The 16168-nt window shown below is 37.3% G+C and overlaps 1 protein-coding gene and 1 pseudogene across 4 annotated transcripts in view; one reads left to right on the top strand and one right to left on the bottom strand.

Moving 5' to 3' along the window:
- Nucleotides 1–16168, bottom strand: part of XKR9 (XK related 9) — a 92461-nt gene that overhangs the window by 29877 nt on the left and 46416 nt on the right. For 3 of the 4 annotated variants that reach the window (XM_045810203.2, XM_045810202.2, XM_045810204.2), the window contains one exon: nucleotides 11011–11559. The exons of the other annotated variant lie outside the window; for it this stretch is intronic. In XM_045810203.2, the coding sequence (XP_045666159.2) occupies nucleotides 11011–11282 (272 nt within the window). In that variant the 5' untranslated portion in view covers nucleotides 11283–11559. The remainder of the gene's footprint in view (nucleotides 1–11010; nucleotides 11560–16168) is intronic. 4 annotated transcript variants of the gene reach the window in all.
- Nucleotides 12961–13329, top strand: LOC123800486 (mitochondrial import inner membrane translocase subunit TIM14 pseudogene; annotated as a pseudogene).

A 16168-nucleotide genomic window follows, 5' to 3' on the forward strand; every position in this document is an offset into this window, starting at 1 on the left:
CAGCATCCTTTCCTGATTAAAACCCTTCAGAGTGTAGGAATAGAGGGTACATTTCTCAATCTCATAAAAGCCATCTATGAAAAGCCTACTGCAAATATTATTCTCAATGGGGAAAAGCTGGAAGCCTTTCCCTTAAGATCAGGAACTTGACAAGGATGCCCACTCTCACCACTATCATTCAACATAGTACTAGAAGTCCTTGCAACAGCAATCAGGCGACAAAGAGGGATCGAAGGTATTCAAATCGGCAAAGAAGAAGTCAAAATGTCTCTCTTCGCAGTTGACATGATACTCTATATGGAAAACCCAAAAGAAGCCACTCCCAAACTATTAGAAGTTATAGAGCAATTCAGTAACGTGGCGGGATACAAAATCAATGCTCAGAAATCAGTTGTATTTCTATACACGAATAACAAGACGGAAGAAAGAGAAATTAGGGAATCCATCCCATTTACAATAGCACCAAAAACCATACGTTACCTTGGAATTAACTTAACCAGAGACGTAAAGGACCTATATTCTAGAAACTATAAATCACTCTTGAAAGACATTGAGGAAGACATAAAAAGATGGAAAGATATTCCATGCTCATGGATCGGAAGAATTAACATAGTTAAAATGTCCATGCTACCCAGAGCAACCTACACTCTCAATGCTATCCTGATCAAAATACCGAGGACATTTTTCAAAGAACTGGAACAAATAGTCCTTAAATTTGTATGGAAACAGAAAAGGCCCTGAATCTCCAAGGAACTGTTGAAAAGGAAAAACAAAGCTGGGGGCATCACAATGCCGGATTTCGAGCTGTACTACAAAGCTGTGATCACAAAGACAGCATGGTACTGGCACAAAAACAGACACATAGACCAGTGGAACAGAATAGAGAACCCAGAAATGGACCCTCGGCTCTTTGGGCAACTAATATTTGATAAAGCAGGAAAAAACATCCAGTGGGAAAAAGGCAGTCTCTTCAATAAATGGTGCTGGGAAAACTGGACAGCTACATGCAAAAGAATGAAACTTGAGGGGCGCCTGGGTGGCACAGCGGTTGGGCGTTTGCCTTCGGCTCAGGGCGTGATCCCGGCGTTATGGGATTGAGCCCCACATCAGGCTCCTCCGCTATGAGCCTGCTTCTTCCTCTCCCACTCCCCCTGCTTGTGTTCCCTCTCTCGCTGGCTGTCTCTCTCTCTGTCAAATAAATAAATAAAATCTTTAAAAAAAAAAAAAAAAGAATGAAACTTGACCACTATCTCACACCATACACAAAAATAAACTCCAAATGGATGAAAGACCTCGATGTGAGACAGGAATCCATCAAAATTCTAGAGGAGAACATAGGCAGCAACCTCTACGACATCGGCCAAAGCAACCTTCTTCAGGATACATCCCCAAAGGCAAGAGAAAAAAAAGATAAAATGAATTTATGGGACTTCATCAAGATTAAGTTTCTGCACAGCCAAGGAAACAGTCAGAAAAACTAAGAGGCAGCCCACGGAATGGGAGAATATATTTGCAAATGACACTACAGATAAAGGACTGGTATCCAAGATCTACAAAGAACTTCTCAAACTCAATACACGAGAAACAAATAAACAAATCAAAAAATGGGCAGAAGATATGAACAGACACTTTTCCAATGAAGACATACAAATGGCTAACAGACACATGAAAAAATGTTCAAAATCATTAGCCATCAAGGAAATTCAAATCAAAACCACACTGAGATACCACCTTACGCCAGTTAGAATGGCAAAAATAGACAAGGCAAGAAACAACAATTGTTGGAGAGGATGTGGAGAAAGGGGATCCCTCTTACATTGTTGGTGGGAATGCAAGTTGGTACAGCCACTCTGGAAAACAGTGTGGAGGTCCCTTAAAAAGTTAAAAATTGAGCTACCCTATGATCCAGCCATTGCACTACTGGGTGTTTACCCCAAAGATACAGACGTAGTGAAGAGAAGGGCCATATGCACCCCAATGTTCATAGCAGCAATGTCCACAATAGCTAAATTGTGGAAGGAGCCAAGATGCCCTCAACAGATGACTGGATTAAGAAGTTGTGGTCCAGGGGGCGCCTGGGTGGCACAGCGGTTGAGCGTCTGCCTTCGGCTCAGGGCGTGATCCCGGCGTTATGGGATCGAGCCCCACATCAGGCTCCTCTGCTGTGAGCCTGCTTCTTCCTCTCCCACTCCCCCTGCTTGTGTTCCCTCTCTCGCTGGCTGTCTCTATCTCTGTCAAATAAATAAATAAAATCTTTAAAAAAAAAAGGAAGAAGTTGTGGTCCATATATACAATGGAATATCACTCAGCTATCAGAAAAAACGAGTTCTCAACATTTGCTGCAACATGGACGGCACTGGAGGAGATAATGCTAAGTGAAATAAGTTAGGCAGAGAAAGACAACTATCAATATGATTTCTCTCATCTATGGAACATAAGAACTAGGATCATCGGTAGGGGAAGAAAGGGATAAAGAAAGGGGGGGGTAATCAGAAGGGGGAATGAAACATGAGAGACTATGGACTATGAGAAACAAACTGAGGGCCTCAGAGGGGAGGGGGGTGGGGGAATGGGATAGACCGGTGATGGGTAGTAAGGAGGGCACGTATTGCATGGTGCACTGCGTGTTAGATGCAACTAATGAATCATCGAGCCTTACATCGGAAACCGGTGATGTACTGTATGGTGACTAACATAATAAAAAATCATTAAATAAAAAAAATAAAATAAAATAAAATAAAATAAAATAAAATGGTATAGCTACTTTGGGAGACAGTTTGGCATTTTCTTATCAAATTAAAAATACTCTAACATATGATTCAGTAGTCATGCTCCTTGGTATTTATCAAATTAATGGAAGATTTAGGGGCGCCTGGGTGGCTCAGTCGTTAAGCGTCTGCCTTCGGCTCAGGGCGTGATCCCGGTGTTCTGGGATCAAGCCCCTCATCAGGCTCCTCCACTGGGAGCCTGCTTCTTCCTCTCCCACTCCCCCTGCTTGTGTTCCCTGTCTCGCTGGCTGTCTCTCTCTCAAATAAATAAATAAAATATTTTTTAAAAAATTAGTGAAGAGTTATGCCCACATAAAGCCTACACATGGATATTCACAGTAACTTTATTCATAATTCCCAAAACTTGGAAACTAAGATATCCTTCAGTAGATGGTGAATGGATAAATAACTTGCGATATGTCCACACAAAGGAAGATCATTTAGTGCTAAAAGAAATGAGCTATCATGCCATGAAAAGATACAGAAGAACGTTAAAAGCTAACTACTAAGTGAAAGAAGCCAATCTGAAAAGGCTACATACTCTATGAGTCTAACTGTATAGTGTTCTGGGAAAGACAAGACTGCAGAGACAACAAAAAGATCACTAGTTGCCAGGGGTTAAGGAGGTAGTAGAGAGGAAGAGACAAAGCCCAAAGGATTTTCAGGGCAGTGAAACTATTACATATGATACTATATGGTAGATATATGTCTGGGGCACCTGGGTGGCTCAGTTGTTGGGCATCTGCCTTCAGCTCAGGGCGTGATCCCGGAGTCCTGGGATGGAGCCCCACATCAGGCTCCTCCGCTGGGAGCCTACTTCTTCCTCTCCCACTCCCCCTGCCTGTGTTCACTCTCTCGCTGGCTGTCTCTCTCTCTCTCCATCAAATAAATAAATAAAATCTTTAAATAAAAAAAAAAGATACAGGTCATTATACATTTGTCAAAACCCCCAAATTATACAACCCCAATAATTAACTCTAATGTAAACTATGGACTTTGGGTGATGTTAATATATCAGTATAAGTTCATCAATTGTAACAAATGTACCATTCCTGTGAGAAATGTTGCTAGTATGGGAAGCTGTTGGTGGTGGGAGGACAATTAGGGATATATGAGAACCATACCTTCTGCTCAATTCTTCTGTGAACCTAAAACTGCTCTAAAAAATAAAGTCTACTTGAAAGAGGGGAAAAGCATACATGACTTTAAGAAGTATTATAAAGCTACAGCAATCAAGACAGTATGGTTTCTTTCTTCCAAATGACATGCTTATCTATGAAAAAAAAAATCCTAGGAGTCTACAAAAAAGCTACTAGAATTAATAAGTGAGCCTATCAAAGTCATAGGATAAAAGAACAAAAAAAAACAAGTAGAAATGAAGAATAAAAATCATGATCATCTCAAAAGATGCAGAAAAAGCATTTGACAAAGTACAACATCCATTCATGATAAAAACTCTAATAAAGTGGGCATAGAGGAAACATACCTCAACATAATGAAAACCATATATGATAAACCCAAAGCTAACATCATACTCAATGGTGAAAAACTAAGAGCTTTTCCTCAAAGATCAGGAACAAGACAAGATATCCACTCTCATCACTTTTATTCAACATATTACTAGAAGTCCTAGTCACAGCAATCAGACAAGATAAAGAAGTAAAAGGCATCCAGATTGGTAAGAAAAAAGTAAAACTATTACTATTTGCAGCTGGCATGATATTGTATACAAAAACCCTAAAGACCCCACAAAAAACTATTAGAATGAATAAATGAATTCAGTAAAGTTGCAGGATACAAAATCAACATACAGAAATGTGTTGCATTTCTATACACTAATAACAAACTAGCAGGAAGAGTAATTTTTTTAAAAATCCCATTTACAATTGTATCAAACAGAATAAAATACCCAAATAAAATTTAGCCAAGGAGGTGAACTTATTTAACCTGTACTCTAAATACTATAAGACATTGAAGAAAACACAATGGAAAGGTATTCCATGCTTGTGGACTGGAAGAACAAATATTGTTAAAATGTCCATATTACCGAAGCAATCTAAAGATTCAATGCAATCCCTACCAAAATACCAACAGTATTTTTCACAGAACTAAAACAAAAAATCCTAAAATTTGTATGGAAGCACAAAGGCTCCTGAATAGCCAAAGCAATCTTAAGAAAGAACAAAGTTGGAGGTACCACAATCCCAGGTTTCAAAAAAACAACAGATCAATGAAACCAGGAGCCGGTTCTTTGAAAGAATTAACAAAATTGATAAATGCATAGCCAGACTTATCAAAAAGTAAAGATAAAGGACCCAAATAAATAAAATCACAAATGAAAGAGGAGAGATTACAACCAACACCACAGAAATACAATTATTAAGAGAATTTTATGAGCAACAAAATGCCAACAAATTGGGCAATCTGGAAGAAATGGATAAATTCCTAGAAACACATAAACTACCAAAACTGAAACAGAAGAAATAGAAAATTTGAACAGACCTATAACCAGAAAAGAAACTGAATCAGCAATCACAAATTTCCCAACAAACAGGAGTGCACGGCTGAATGGCTTCCCAGGGGAACTCTATCAATCATTTAAAGAATTAATACCTATTCTTCTCAAGCTGTTCCAAAAGATAAAAATGGAAGGAAAACTTCCAAATTCATTCTCTGAAGCTAGCATTACCTTGATTCCAAGACTAGACAAAGACCCCACTAAAAAGGAGAATTACAGACCAATATCCTGGATGAACATGGATACAAAAATTCTCAACAAGATACTAGCTAATCAAATCCAATGGAATCAAATCCATTCCAACTAGCTAATAGAATCCAACATTAAAAGGATTATTCACCACGATCAATGGGGATTTATTCCTGGGCGCAAGGGTGGTTCAATATCCACAAATCAATCAACATGTCACACCACAATAAGAAAAAGGATAAGAACCATATAATCCTCTCTCAATAGATGCAGAAAAACATTTGACAAAATACAGTCTGCTTTCTTGATAAAAACCCTCAAGAAAGTAGGGATAGAAGGAATATAACTCAACATCATAAAAGCCGCATATGAAAGACACACAGCTACGGGCACCTGGATGGCTCAGTCAATTGGGTGTCTGCCTTCGGCTCAGGTCATGATCCGGGGGTCCTGGGATTGAGTCCCACAAAAGGCTCCTTGCTCAGCAGAGAGTCTGCTTCTCCCTCTGCCCCTCACCCTGCTCATGCTCTTTCTCTTTCTCTCTCTCTCTCTCTCTCTCTCTCAAATGGATAAATAAAATCTTTTAAAAAAAAAAAAAAAAGGAAAGAAAGAAAAGACCCACAGCTAATATGACCCTCAATTGGGGAAAAACTGAGAGACTTTCCTCTAAGGTCAGGAACATGACAGGGATGTCCACTCTCACCACTGTTGTTCAGCATTGCACTGGAAGTCCTAGCTTCAGCAATCAGACAACAAAAAGAAATAAAAGGCATCCAGATCAGCAAGTAAGAAGTAAAACTTTCACTCTTTGCAGATGACATGATACTCTTTGTAGAAAACCCAAGAGACTCCACCAAAAAATTGCTAGAACTGATACATGAATTCAGCAAAGTTGCAGGATATAAAAGCAATGAAATCTGTTTCATTTATTTCATTACATCTGTTTCATTCATCTGTTTCATTCATTTCATTACAGAAATCTGTTGCATTTCCATACAACAATAATGAAGCAGCAGAAAGAGAAATCAGGGAATCAATCCCATTTACAATTGCACCAAAAACCATAAGACACCTAGGAATAAACATAACCAAAAGAGTAAAAGATCTGTATGCTGAAAACTATAGAATACTTATGAAATAACGTGAAGACACAAAGAAACAGAAAAACATTCCATGCTCCTGGAATGGAAGAACAAATATTGTTAAAATGTCTATACTACTGAAAGCAATCTACATATTCAATGCAATCCTGATCAAAATAACACCAGCATTTTTCAGAGAACCAGAACAAACAATCCTAAAACTTGTATGGAACCAGAAAAGACCCCAAATAGCCAAAGTAATGTTGAAAAAGAAAAGCAAAGTGGGAAGCATCACAATCCCAGACTTCCAGCTGTATTACAAAGCTGTAAACATCAAGACAGTATGGTACTGCCAAAGCAGGAGACATCACAATCCCAGACCTCAAGCTATATTACAAAACCATAATCATCACGACAGTATGGCACTGACACAAAAACAGACACATAGATCAATGGAACAGAATAGAGAACCCAGAAATGGACCCTCAACTCTATGGTCAACTCATCTTCAACAAAGCAGGAAAGAAATGCCCAATGGAAAAAAGACGGTCTCTTCAACAATTGGTATTGGAAAAATTGGACAGCCACATGCAGAAGAAAGAAACGGGACCACTTTCTTACACCATATACAAAAATAAATTCAAAGTGGATGAAAGACCTAAATGAAAGACAGGAAACCATCAAAATCCTAGAGGAGAAAACAGGCAGCAATCTCTATGACCTTGACTGCAGCAACTTCTTACTAGCACATCTCTGGAGCCAAGGGAAACAAAAGCAAAACTGAACTATTGAGACACCTCACACTGGTCAGAATGACTAAAATTAATAACTCAGGAAACAACAGATGTTGGCAAGAATGTAGAGAAAGGGGAACCCTTTTGCACTGTTGGTGGGAATGCAAACTGGTGCAGCTACTCTGGAAAACAGTATGAAGCTTCCTCAAAAAGGTAAAAATGGAACTACCCTACAACTCACCAACTGCACTAATAGGTATTTACCCAAAGGATACAAAAATGCTGATTTAAAGGGGCACATGCATCCCAATGTTTATAGCAGCACTATCAACAATAGCTGAATTAGGGAAAGAGCCCAAATGTCCATCAACTGAAGAATGGATAAAGAAGATGTGGTATATATATACAATGGAATATTACTGAGCCATCAAAGAATGAAATCTTGCCATCTGTAGTGCCATGGATGGAACTAGACTGCATACATAGGAAAAGGGAAAGAAAAATAAGATAGAAATAGAGAAAGAGGCAAACAATAAATAACTCTTAACTACAGAGAACAAACTGAAGGTTGCTGGAGGGGAGATGGGTAAGAGAATGGGTTAAATGGGTGGTGGGTATTTGGAGGGCGCTAGGTGTTATATGTAAGTGATGAATCACTAACATCTACTCCTGAAACCAATACTACATTATATGTTAACTTGAATTTAAATTAAAAAATAAAATAAAATAAAAATTATAAAATAAAACTCAGTGGTTGGATATAATAACATTTTGGCCACAGTGAAAGAAAGTACTAGTGAAATTTAAAAAAAAAAAAGAGTTATGAAAAACTTTCACAGAATGTACCAGAGAGTCAAAAATAAAAATTCAAAACATCTAACATGCAACATTTATGTTAGGTAAACATAGGTTGTGTGAGATCTAACTTATATTTGCTTGGAGTCCCAGAAGGAAATGTAGTAAAGAAAACATTACAAAAGACGATGGCTAAGAATTGTGCCGAACTAATAATCCACAGATAATAATTCACAGAATTAAGAAGCAAATCCCAAGCAAGAAAAATAAATCTACACCTAGATATATTAGAAACTAGAAATCCAAAGATAAAAAGAAAAATCCTAAGAGTAGCCAGAAGGGGGGGGATGGTAAAATACTTTTAAAAGAACAGCAGTGGGAACCTGGGTGGCTCAGTCGGTTAAACATCTGCCTTCAGCTCAGGTCATGATCCCAGGATCCTGGGGCCAAGCCCCACATCAGGTTCCTTGCTCAGCAGGGAGTCTGCTTCTCTCTCTACCCTTCTCCCTTGCTCATGATCTCTCACTCTCTCACACTCTCTCTCTAATAAATAAACTTTTAAAAAATAAAAATGTTTAATTAAAAAAAATAAAATAAAAGAACAGCAGTAAGACTGATATCTAATTCCTGTTGAGCAACAATGGAAACCAAGAGAATATAATTTGCAGAGACAAAATAACTACTCATTAGAATTCTATAGTCACTAAAATATCTCTCAAGAAAGGTGGTGGTCACCCAATGTTCATAGCAGCATTGTCCACAATAGCTAAATCGTGGAAGGAACAGAGATGCCCTTCAACAGATGACTGGATTAAGAAGTTGTGGTCCATATATACAATGGAATATTACTCAGCTATCAAAAAAAACGAGTTCTCAACATTTGCTGCAACATGGAGAGCACTGGAGGAGATAATGCTAAGTGAAATAAGTGAAGCAGAGAAAGACAATTATCATATGATTTCTCTCATCTATGGAACATAAGAACTAGGAAGATCGGTAGGGGAAGAAAGGGATAAAGGAAGGGGGGGTAATCAGAAGGGGGAATGAAGCATGAGAGATTATGGACTCTGAGAAACAAACCGAGGGCTTCAGAGGGGAGGGGGGTGGGGGAATGGGACAGACTGGTGATGGGTAGTAAGGAGGGCACATATTGCATGGTGCACTGGGTGTTATACGCAACTAATGAATCATCGAACTTTACATCAAAAACCAGGGATGTACTGTATGGTGACTAACATAATAAAAAAAAAAAAAAGAAAGAAAGAAAGGTGGTGGTCAAAATAGCCCAAATTCAAAATCTAACTGTAACAAAACAATATGTTATCCACTTAATATTTGTCTTTATTTTTCTCTTTAATATATATATTGCTTTTAACAGAATTAAATGCCTTAAGATAATAATGAAAAGGTCGAATGAAATTAGACATATGGAAAATCATAGAATTCTCAGGACCTACTTAGATTCCTAGTTTAACTATAAAATAAGGTTTTGAACAAGATTTTTTGTTTAAGATTTTATTTATTTGTCAGAGAGGGAGAGAACACAAGCAGGGGGAGTGGCAGGCAGAAGGGAGAACGAGGAGCCCAACATGGGACTCGATCCCAGGACCCTGGGATCATAACCTGAGCCGAAGGCAGACGCTTAACTGACTGAGCCACCCAGGAGTCCCTGAACAAGATGATTCTTAAGGTTATTTTTAGTTCTACATACGATTCTGTACCTAATTAACCACATGGCTACTGATTACAGTAAAAATTTCATTTAGTCAAATCAATGGTGTAAGTAACTTAAAAAATTAAGTGCTCTCAGAATTGCAAGTGATAAACTACATTTACATAATCAGGCTTGGAATAGAAAATAGAAGATAAAAGATTCATAAGACACAGAAATGAGTCATTTCCCCCCACACACACAAAAAGTGAGTACATATCAGAAAAAGTAACTAAATTCAAAGGGGTACCTGCACCCCAATGTTTATAGCAGCAATATCCACAATAGCCAAACTATGGAAAGAGCCCAGATGTCCATCGACAAATGAACAGAAAAAGAAGATGTGGTGTATATGTGTGTGTGTGTATATATATATATATATATACACACACACACATAGAGAGAGAGAGAGACACACACACACACACACAATGGACTACTACTCAGCCATCAAAAAAAATGAAATCTTGCCACTTTCAACAACTTGGATAAAATTAGATGGTATTATGCTAAGCTAAATAAGTCAGAGAAAGACAATTATCATATGATCTCACTCATATTTGAAATTTAAGAGAAAAGACAAGGATCGTGGGGGAAAGGAGGGAAGAATAAAACAAGATGAAGTCAGAGAGGGAGACAAACCATAAGAGACTCTTAACCACAGGAAACAAACTGAGGAGGACACATGATGTAATGAGCACTGGGTATTATATAAGACTGATGAATCACTGAACTCTACCTCTGAAACTAATAATACACTATATGTTAATTAATAGAATTGAAATTTAAAAAAACATTCTTTAAGATTTTATTTGAGAGAGAGAGAGAACACATGTGCTCATGTGTGCACCTGTACAAGCAGGGGAAGGGCAGCGGGTGGGGGGGGTGTTAAACTGACTCCACGCTCAGCCAAGCCTGACACAGGACTAGATCCCACAACCCTGAGATCATGACCTGTGCCGAAATCAAGAGTTGGATGCTTAACCAACTGAGCTACCCAGGTGCCCCAAGGTAAATTGAAACATTCTATCAATGAACCTGGAAAATTCTAACAGTACAGCAATGACTCATATAAGCACCAATAATGAGAGCAAGTAACCTTTGTGCTACATGCAAACCGGGGAACTTTGTACATTTGACTACCCAAACACAGAAAGGTAGTTTCTGTTGCATAAAAGAAAAATAATGTTAATGATCAAAAGTGTATGCTCACCTTGTAAAAACTCCTCCTTGCAAGCAATGAAGTAGAAGAAAACAATGCTGATTTTCTTGGCCTGCTTTCTTTAAATCAGCCTTGAACCAAGAATAACTAAAACACTGCACCACAAGTGTTCCAAAGAGCATAAAGCTTACTGTTAAAATACCAAAAACATTTCGTCCTTCACAGAAAAATCTGACAGATACCCAGATGTCCACAATTAAATCAGTTATATAGATTATAATGCCAAGAACTGACAACATAAAATTCAATTTAGTGTATTTCATTATGAATCACTGTAGCTCTTGGTTCTCTACTTTCTTATCTCATACAAAAAAAAAAGAAAGAAAAAAGAATATTAGTGCATCTGTTGGTATAGCACTGAATTTTAATTTCTACTCCCTAAATTTATTCAGAAGAAAGAATAAATACTATGAAATTGAAACAATAAAACCGAAGTGACTAATTTTAATTTTCTTTCCTAAATCTCCTATCCAGGTCCAATGTTACAAGGCTTTATTCAATCTTCTGTTTTTCAATGATCTTCATTACAGATGACAACACCTAAAATAAAACATATATATAAAAGATTCTAAAATTCTTGATTATAATATTAAAAACCCTAGGCCATGATTTTATCAAACCTCTACTTTTTCTAAAAATAATATATTACCACTAAATATAGTTCTTATAATAGGTTTGGGAAAGTAAAGCCTCAGAAATATACCTATTAGTTGAAAACTTCCTCTCAGACTACTTATCTTAAAAGCCATAACCTTCTAACAAAGATATTTATCACACGTCCATCTACAGTGGCAAAAAATTAGAAACAATCTAACTGTGTCAACATAAGGAATTGGTATAATAATGGTAGATTCACAAAATGGAATATTACAAAGCTACTAAAAAAATATTTAACAAAGATGCAATAGCTGTGAAAATTCTTAATATAGTTTTTTAACTTTTATTTTGATTTCAGTTAGTTAACATACAGTGTGATATTAGTTCAGGTGTACAATATAGTGATTCAACACTTCCGTACAACACCCAGTGCTCATCACAAGTGCACTCCTCAATCCCCTTCATCTATTTCACCCACCCACCCAGCCACCTCCCCTCTGGTAACCATCAGTGTGTTCTCTATAGTTAACTTAATATGGTTTTAATTCAGCAATTCTATCTAAGAATCAAGCCTAGGGAAATAGTCACAAATGTGTGCAAAGATATATACTCTTTGCAAAACCTTCTTTATAATAGCAAAAAGTTGAAAACTGCCTAAATGACAAATGAGACCTAGTTCAATAAATTATGGTATATCATAGTAAAGAATACACCACACAACCTTTAAAAAGAATGGAGCGGTGTTGCATAAACTGACCTCAGAAGATCTCCAAGACGTATTAAGTGAAAAAAACAAGTACCAGAAAGACAAACATAGCATTTATGGGTTTTTAATTATATACGGAGAGAAGAAGGAAGTTGGGTGTGGAAAGCAAAAGCAAATTCAATCCTGTAATTAATTATTCTTCTATATTGTTGGAATTTTTTTTTACAAAAGACATGTATCCATATATTACTTACATAATCTCTTAAAATAAAAACAATAGTAAATGATACTTTTAAAGAATTGCAATGACTGGACAAAATATTAGCTAACATTTACTTAGCACTATGTGCCAGGCATTAAACTAAACCTTATACATAAAATACCCCCATTTAAATCTTACATCAAATTTAGGAAATAGGTATTACTATTGTGACCCCTGTTTTATATATGTGGGCTAAATGCAATCTACATACAAGATCTGTCTGACTTGGTAGCTGCTCTAGGATTTCCTGGGGTGCTTGTATCTGAGGCCTTTGTACCTGCCAGTGGTGCTCTCTGGTAGAGGCATGGAATTGGTGGCTGCACCCTCTGGGCTGGGATAAACCTCTCAGTGGATGCAGGCAAGCCAAGCCAGAGCCATGGGCAGTACAATGGTAGCAAATGGACTGACCATTTACTGCTGCAGGATTTGTAGGCTGTTACGTTTTGCAAGCCTTGGAGCATATGGAGCTTCAAGCAAAACAAGTTTTCAAAGTCTACCAAAATCTGCCTTCAGCGGCAGCTATTATAGAGGTGGGTTTGAACACAAAATGCCAAAACAAGAGGCAGCATTAACAGCAGGTGTAAGCTCTACTAACAATAAAGGAAAAATAAGAGCTGCTCTTCTACAAATTATGCTTTTTAATCACCCAAACAAGGGAGGATCTCCTTATATAACAGCCAAAATCAATGAAGCTAAAGATTTACTACAAGGTCAAGCTAAAAAAAATGAAGTAAATGTGCAATGAATTTTAAGTTCTTATTAAGTTCTTAAACTAGTTCATGTTTAGGAGTACCAGCTTTTCATAATAAAATGTCACAAAGTTAAAAAAAAAGTTTGATACAACAGGTTTTTTTATTTTCCTAATTGCCAATATTTCATATAAAAATACAGATTTTTCACTGCTATAAAAAAACTGAAAGATCTGCTACACTAGACTAACAATCCCTCATGAGCAGTGGATGCCTCCTAGGTGGGGCATGCTCTCTCAAGGTCACCACAGTAGCCAGCCACCCCATTTCAGTCATTTCAGCAGCTGGGTCTCAATGCTAATATAGCTACCTACTAGCTGTGTGTCCTCAAACATGTTTTTTTACCTCCCTCTGCCTTATTTTCTTTCACCTGAAATATGGAAATAATAATGGCATATACCTCATGGGGTTGTTGTGAAGTCTAGGAAACATAATATATATAATACATATAAACCTCTAGGAAAGTACCTGGCAAACAGAACTCAATAAATGTTAGTTACCATTATTATCTTGCCGGCCTGCCTGATCCCTATAAGCATTTGAGTTTGCAATCTTTGACTTCACTTTAAGGAATGTTAAATAAAAAAAAATACTATGGTATGATTGCAAAGCTTTGAAAATACAAAGGAAATATGACTTGGAGGAATACAAAAATGTTAACAGTAGTTTTATCCGGGAAATTAATGGTATTATAGATGATTTTTTTCCTCTTCTTCATTCTTTTCTATATGTATGAACTGAATTGTTTCCCTCCAAAGTTCTTACGTTGAAGTACGAACCACCAACGTGACTGTATTTAGAGATGGGCCTCTAAAGAGGCAATTGAGATTAAAAGGAATAGTTAAGGACAGGGCCCTAATCCGATAGGACTGGTGTCCTTATAAAAAGAAGTGACAACAGAGACCTCCCTCCCCCACACCCCCCTCCCACATACACAAAGGAAAGGCCACATGAGGATGCAGCTAGGAGGCAGTTATCTGCAGCACAAAGGGAGAGGACTGAAAAGAAACCAACCCTGCTGGCACCATGATATTGGACTTCTCATCTCCAGAACTGTGAAAAAATAAATTTCTGTTGTTTAAGTCACAATCTGTGGTTATTCTGTTACGGCAGCCCAAGTAGACTAACAACCTACGGTTCTATAAAGAATGTTTATTACTTTAAAAACCAGGAGGAGACAGTGCTACTGAAAACACACATAACCTAATACTTACAGTGTTCTTGTCATTTTACCACTTATAAGTATTTTGTTAAAAAGTTTTCAAAACAATATTAAAAGATACTTCATTCCTCTTACTGGAAAAAAAAAAAATTTCACTGTCACTACTTTTCCTGACAAGAATGCTGTGGCCAACAGGATAGAAAAAGATAATTTTAAAATCTGAGTTTTCCCCCGTCTAGCAGGCCATGAATTTCCATGCGGTAAGTTTTTTATCTTAAAATGGAAGACATCATGCCCAACATATGCATGGAGTTTAGGAGGATGAGATTTAATCAGAAGGTTCTGTTCAAATGAATTAAATACTTACTTAGAACCTACCATGTGCTGTTTTAGGCTTTGGAGATACAGCAAATGACAAAAGAGACAAAAAAATCCCTGCCTTTGTGGAACTTATATCTGAACAGAGAAAGATAGTCAATTAACAATAAAAATAATAAGGGAATTAAATACTACATTGGAAGGTGGTAAGTGCTATGGAAAAAACACAACCTAGGAGTTGTAAGTAGAGACAGGCACATCATGAGTTGCGATTTTAATTAGAATAGTCAGGACAGAGAGCACCTGGGTGACTTAGTCAGTTAAGTGTCTGACTCTTGATCTCAGCTCAGGTCTTGAATGGTCAGGACAGGCCTCACTGAGAAGATGGCAAATAACTGAATGAAATTAGTCACATGGATATCATGTGGAAAAACTTTTCAGTGGAAAGAACAGCTAGTATGAAAATCTAATGTACTAGATTTCAAATATGTCCTCCAGAAACAAAAGTTCCACAAAATATTGACAAATTCCTTACTATGGCTACACTGGATGTGTTTAATGTGCATCCAGGTCCTGTTCTAATATCATTCTAAAAAATATAATTTCTTAAGCTTCACTATCTAGGGAGAGAAAAGATCACATATACAATGGAAGAATAGGTAGAATAACAGTAGCTATCATTACCGAGTGTTTACTACGTGTGAAGTGTTTTACATAAATTTTATTTAATCCTCACAAATCTCTATGAGAAAGGTATTATTGAGCAAAACACTGAGGCTGAGAGATATTGGGTATTTAGATGAGTTATCTCTAATGAGTAAACTGATTTTAGGGGCACCTGGGTGGCTCAGGTCATGATCCCGGGATCTTGGGATCAAGCCCCATGTCAGGCTCTCTGCTCAGCGGGGATCCTGCTTCTCCCTCTCCCTCTGCCTGCCGCTCTGCCTACTTGTGTTCTCCCTCTGTGTCAAATAAGTAAATAAAATCTCTAAATAATAATAATTTAAAAAAATAAACTGATTTTAATGTAGATAATTTCCTTAACATTACAGACTATAATACCTAAGCACTCCATGTGTACATTTCTTAACCACTCTCCCCACAAAGAGAGTTTCCTTTACCTGGCATGGATATGGAAAACACTAGCAGTTTTGAAATAAATTTTACAAGATGAGAAAAATAAGTTCTGAGAAACTTAGACAATTCCATTATTAGCAAAACATCAGATTCAATAGACTAATGTGACGTGGCAACGTCTCTATTCCTAATTTAGTCAGGCAGAACATAATGCCAACCAGAAAGAAAACTACACAGCAAGGAAATAAATATAGCAGCTCTCATAAAGAAAGCCCACA

Source organism: Ursus americanus, chromosome 9 (genome assembly GCF_024610735.1).
Source record: "Ursus americanus isolate L20-20 chromosome 9, mUrsAme1.1.p, whole genome shotgun sequence".
NCBI classification, from domain to species: Eukaryota; Metazoa; Chordata; class Mammalia; order Carnivora; family Ursidae; genus Ursus; species Ursus americanus.